Source organism: Triticum aestivum, chromosome 4A (assembly GCF_018294505.1).
Source record: "Triticum aestivum cultivar Chinese Spring chromosome 4A, IWGSC CS RefSeq v2.1, whole genome shotgun sequence".
NCBI lineage: Eukaryota > Viridiplantae > Streptophyta > Magnoliopsida > Poales > Poaceae > Triticum > Triticum aestivum.
The window spans coordinates 670265501-670269164 of record NC_057803.1 but is presented as its reverse complement, the minus strand read 5'-3'; the positions used below and the strand labels follow the sequence as shown (position 1 = coordinate 670269164).

The 3664-nt window shown below is 46.5% G+C and overlaps 1 protein-coding gene across 1 annotated transcript; it reads right to left on the bottom strand.

Annotated features, from left to right (window-relative positions):
• Window positions 1-2318: 2318 nt before the first annotated feature.
• LOC123088016 (early nodulin-93) lies at window positions 2319-3139 on the bottom strand. Its single transcript, XM_044510148.1, has 3 exons — window positions 2977-3139; window positions 2796-2857; window positions 2319-2721 (listed from the first exon to the last, which is right to left on the bottom strand). Exons 1-3 carry the CDS (start codon window positions 3038-3040, stop codon window positions 2536-2538), a joined length of 312 nt encoding a protein of 103 aa, XP_044366083.1. The 5' UTR covers window positions 3041-3139; the 3' UTR covers window positions 2319-2535.
• Window positions 3140-3664: the final 525 nt, after the last annotated feature.

Here is a 3664-nt window from a genome sequence, read left to right as displayed (position 1 = left end):
AATGATTGTGATCTGACATATCTCTTACTGACTTGCAAACCGTGACTAGAGGGAAGAGATCTTCCCAATCAAAGCTCATCAGAACTTTGTCTAGTTTCTCTAAGGTGGGGTGTTTTTGGTTGTTGGTCCAAGTATATTTACCTCCTCCCATATCTATCTCATGTAGGTTCAAGGAGTGAATGACATCATTGAATTTATCCACATAATGAGAACGGGTCAAGTGCTTATTTTTTTCGCTACTATCCCGCGGGATGTTGAAATCACCACCCATAATATAGGGTAATCTAATATGGGAGCAGACCGAGGTAACTCAGCTAGGAATTCTTCTTTATTTTCATCGTGGGCAGCCCCATATACAACTATGAGGGCCCACATGCATTTTAGCTTTACATCAAACACATTAACTTGAAGGAGATATTTACCCACTGTCCATGCAACACTGTCTAAGGTTTCTCTTTTTGACCCCACACAAAATCCCACCCAATTTTCCAATGGAGGGGACCCAGTTCAAATTGAATCTCTCAAAGGGGTCAATCTTCCTCAAGTACTTAGGAGTAAATTTGGTTTTCTTAGTCTCTTGGAGGCCAATAAAGTTGAGGGAATGATCTCTAATGATTTCAGAGAAGCAGGTAGTCATCCCTTTCTTACCTGCTCCTCTCCAATTCAAAAATAGACCATTCATTTTTTTCTTTTTGACCCCCCCCCCCTCTTGGTAACTCTACTAGGAGGCAAAGTAGAGTTACCCTTATCATCTTGTAAGGAAACACCCCCTTTTTGACTTCTGGTAGTAGGTCCAGATATAACAATATTAACCTTTCTCTCTTTTTTCTTCCCAAATTGAACAACAGTAAACTTATCATCATCAATATCATTTTCATCCCCCCAATTCATATTTAAAGGAGTCCGGTCCCCTTTAGCATTAGTTAGCATCATAGCCCCCCCCCCCCCCCCCCCCATGTTAGGTTGAGCATGATTATCATTCAAACTATCCCTGATTCTACATTTTTCAATTCCCTTAGAATATCCACACTATCAAAATCTGCACCTGGAATATTAACTCCCATCTTGACTGCTCTAAGAATAAGTTCAGAATTTGATAATGCATCAAAAGAGTTGAGGTCTCTGGGAGTACCTTCAATGTCCCTCTTCTTAGCCACTGCCATAGCTTTTTCCTCCACACTAGCCATCTTGTTTTGCACATTGCGCAGACTGAAACGCAGATTCTCTTCCGTAACTAAGGGAGGTGTAGGAATCACCTCAATGTCCACTTGAACGTCAGGCAACTCGACCATGTAGTCATTGATGATTTTCAGATTTGAGTCATTTTGCTCATCCACCTCCACAACCTTAGGAAGAGTGTTTACCACATCAGAATAAGTTTTTTTTTCACCACTCATGCATAAAGTAGTAAGAGCTTTTCCAACACATGGGCTCACTTTTTCATCATGATCCATCTCACGAGCCATGGACTCAATGAGCAAAGTGGTATGTAATGAGTCATCAGATTTCATACTCTCATGTGATTCGTGAATGGGGTCTGGTTTTCCTCAGGCCTTGTTCGGTTCCATGGCAAATGAGAGGGATTGGCATGGATTAAATCCCATCTAGTTCAAATTCCCCCCAAATTCCCTCTATTCCACTCCAATCCACTTGGGGAGTGGCTTAACCGAACAAGGCCTCACTGGGGATGGAAGGAGCCCAGTAGGAAAACCACCCTGCTTAGCTCCAGGAATCGACTGAGATGTGGATCCATTGCCAGCATTTTTATCATAAAAAAACTACTAAGCATGTACCAATATTCGGACACTGTGCCAAAAGGGGCCATTTCTAATCAAGTGTTTTTTCCACGTTTCGAGAAATCGTGTGAGATTTCCATGACAAGTTCATGTACCAACGTCACCATGCCAAATTTAATTTTTTACAACTTTTACTTATTATTACTCCATCCGTTCTTAAATATAAGCCCTTTTAGAGATTTCAATACGGAGTACGTACATTCGGATGTATATACTAAATGAAAAGTGGCGATTTAAACTCACATTTATCATTACAAATGTTCAAAATAGCAGTACACAACATTTGAAGTGAAAGATTACTGGGGCCACCCTACAGAGCCACCTGCCTCCCGCAGCCCGGTCCGCAAAAGATTTAACAAAGTGGGGTGGCATGATCCTGACGTACACCGCAGAACAGTTGAGGAGTAGGGGATCAAATGATGCGGTGTTGTGTCGGCCGTGTGCATGCTCTCCCAGTGTCCCATTTCAAACGATAATCACAAACAAGAAAATGTAAGATGAGTGATGGCAGGTGAGCCTGAGTTGTACAAATGCAAGTCATTATTAATTCAAGGTTACTGGGTGGATACATGATCACTTCATCAGATAAGTTCTTGCGGGCAAAGAAGCGCAGTACTACACCACTCGCCTGATTTCATAGAAGTGCTGCCTGAACATTACAATACCATCTTTCAGCAGACACTTCCAGTCCGGCGTGCAGACTATTACGGACTACTAATGGATCTATTTTATAGTCTAATTAGTGGAAGGAGGTGTTCTTGAGGTGCTCCGGCGCGTCCTCAAAGGAGTGCTTCCTGGCCATGGAGAGGATGGTCTTGTCGGCCACGATGAAGTAGGCCATCCCGGCGACGGTGGAGATGATGAGGGCCTGCCCGGTCGGGTTCAGGTGTGCCTTCGCCCACGGCAGCATCCTCACGCTCGCCAGCTTAAATTACAGGTGACGCATTCATGAGATATGTGCTATGAACTCTGGAACTGAAGAACTGAACGGCTACTTACTGTGGGCACTGCGGCAGCGACGGTGGCGACGGCCGCCGCCTTGGCTCCTGCCATGGCAGCCTCTGCAGTTTCGGATCAACGTAGGGAAATGTTAATCCAGGTCAGGTTTCAGCACAAGCATAGGCTGCAATGGGTGGGATATACGAGCAGAGCAGTGCTGGCCTGAGGCCCGAACCGTTACCTTTGGAGCAGCGCTTGGCGGCGGCGAGCCTCTGGTCGAGGTAGGCGCGGGTCACCGTCGACATCTTGGCGGGAGCAGAGCTTGGTGGCACGAGATCCGAAGGAAGTGAAGTGTGTCAGGTAAGATGAGTAGAGGTTGTGTGAGATGGGATGTGGCAGAGCTGGGTGCTCCGGCCGGATTTATAGGCTGCAAGAAACCGCGAAACCGGCGTGCGGGGACCGTGGGTTTCAGACGAGCGTAAGGTGGGCGACGCGGCAGAGCACAGATGGCCCGCATATAGTAAAAACCAATCCACGTGACTCGCCTCTGATACTTTTTGATGACCACTGCCCCGCAACTGGATAAAGATCGATCGGGGTTGGGAGAGAGCCAAGGAGCGTGTTCGTGCGTAGGATAACACGTAGGGGCATGTGCGTGAGTGTGCCCTCCGTTTTGTTGGAGATCTGTGTGGGCGCTCCCTGTTTTCGTCCAACCCAATTCCGCGAGTAGTTCGCTGCAAATCCTTGGTTGATCAACTTTTCTTTTTAACACACTACAAACATAAGAGCAACTCCAACGGGCCAACCCAAACGGACAGCGATTTCGTCCGCTTTTTATCCGTTTTGATCGGTCAGGGTGGACACGGACGTCCGCTTTCGCGTTTGGGTCGGCGTATGCGCCCAACGCGCGCCCGACCCATTTTGACGGT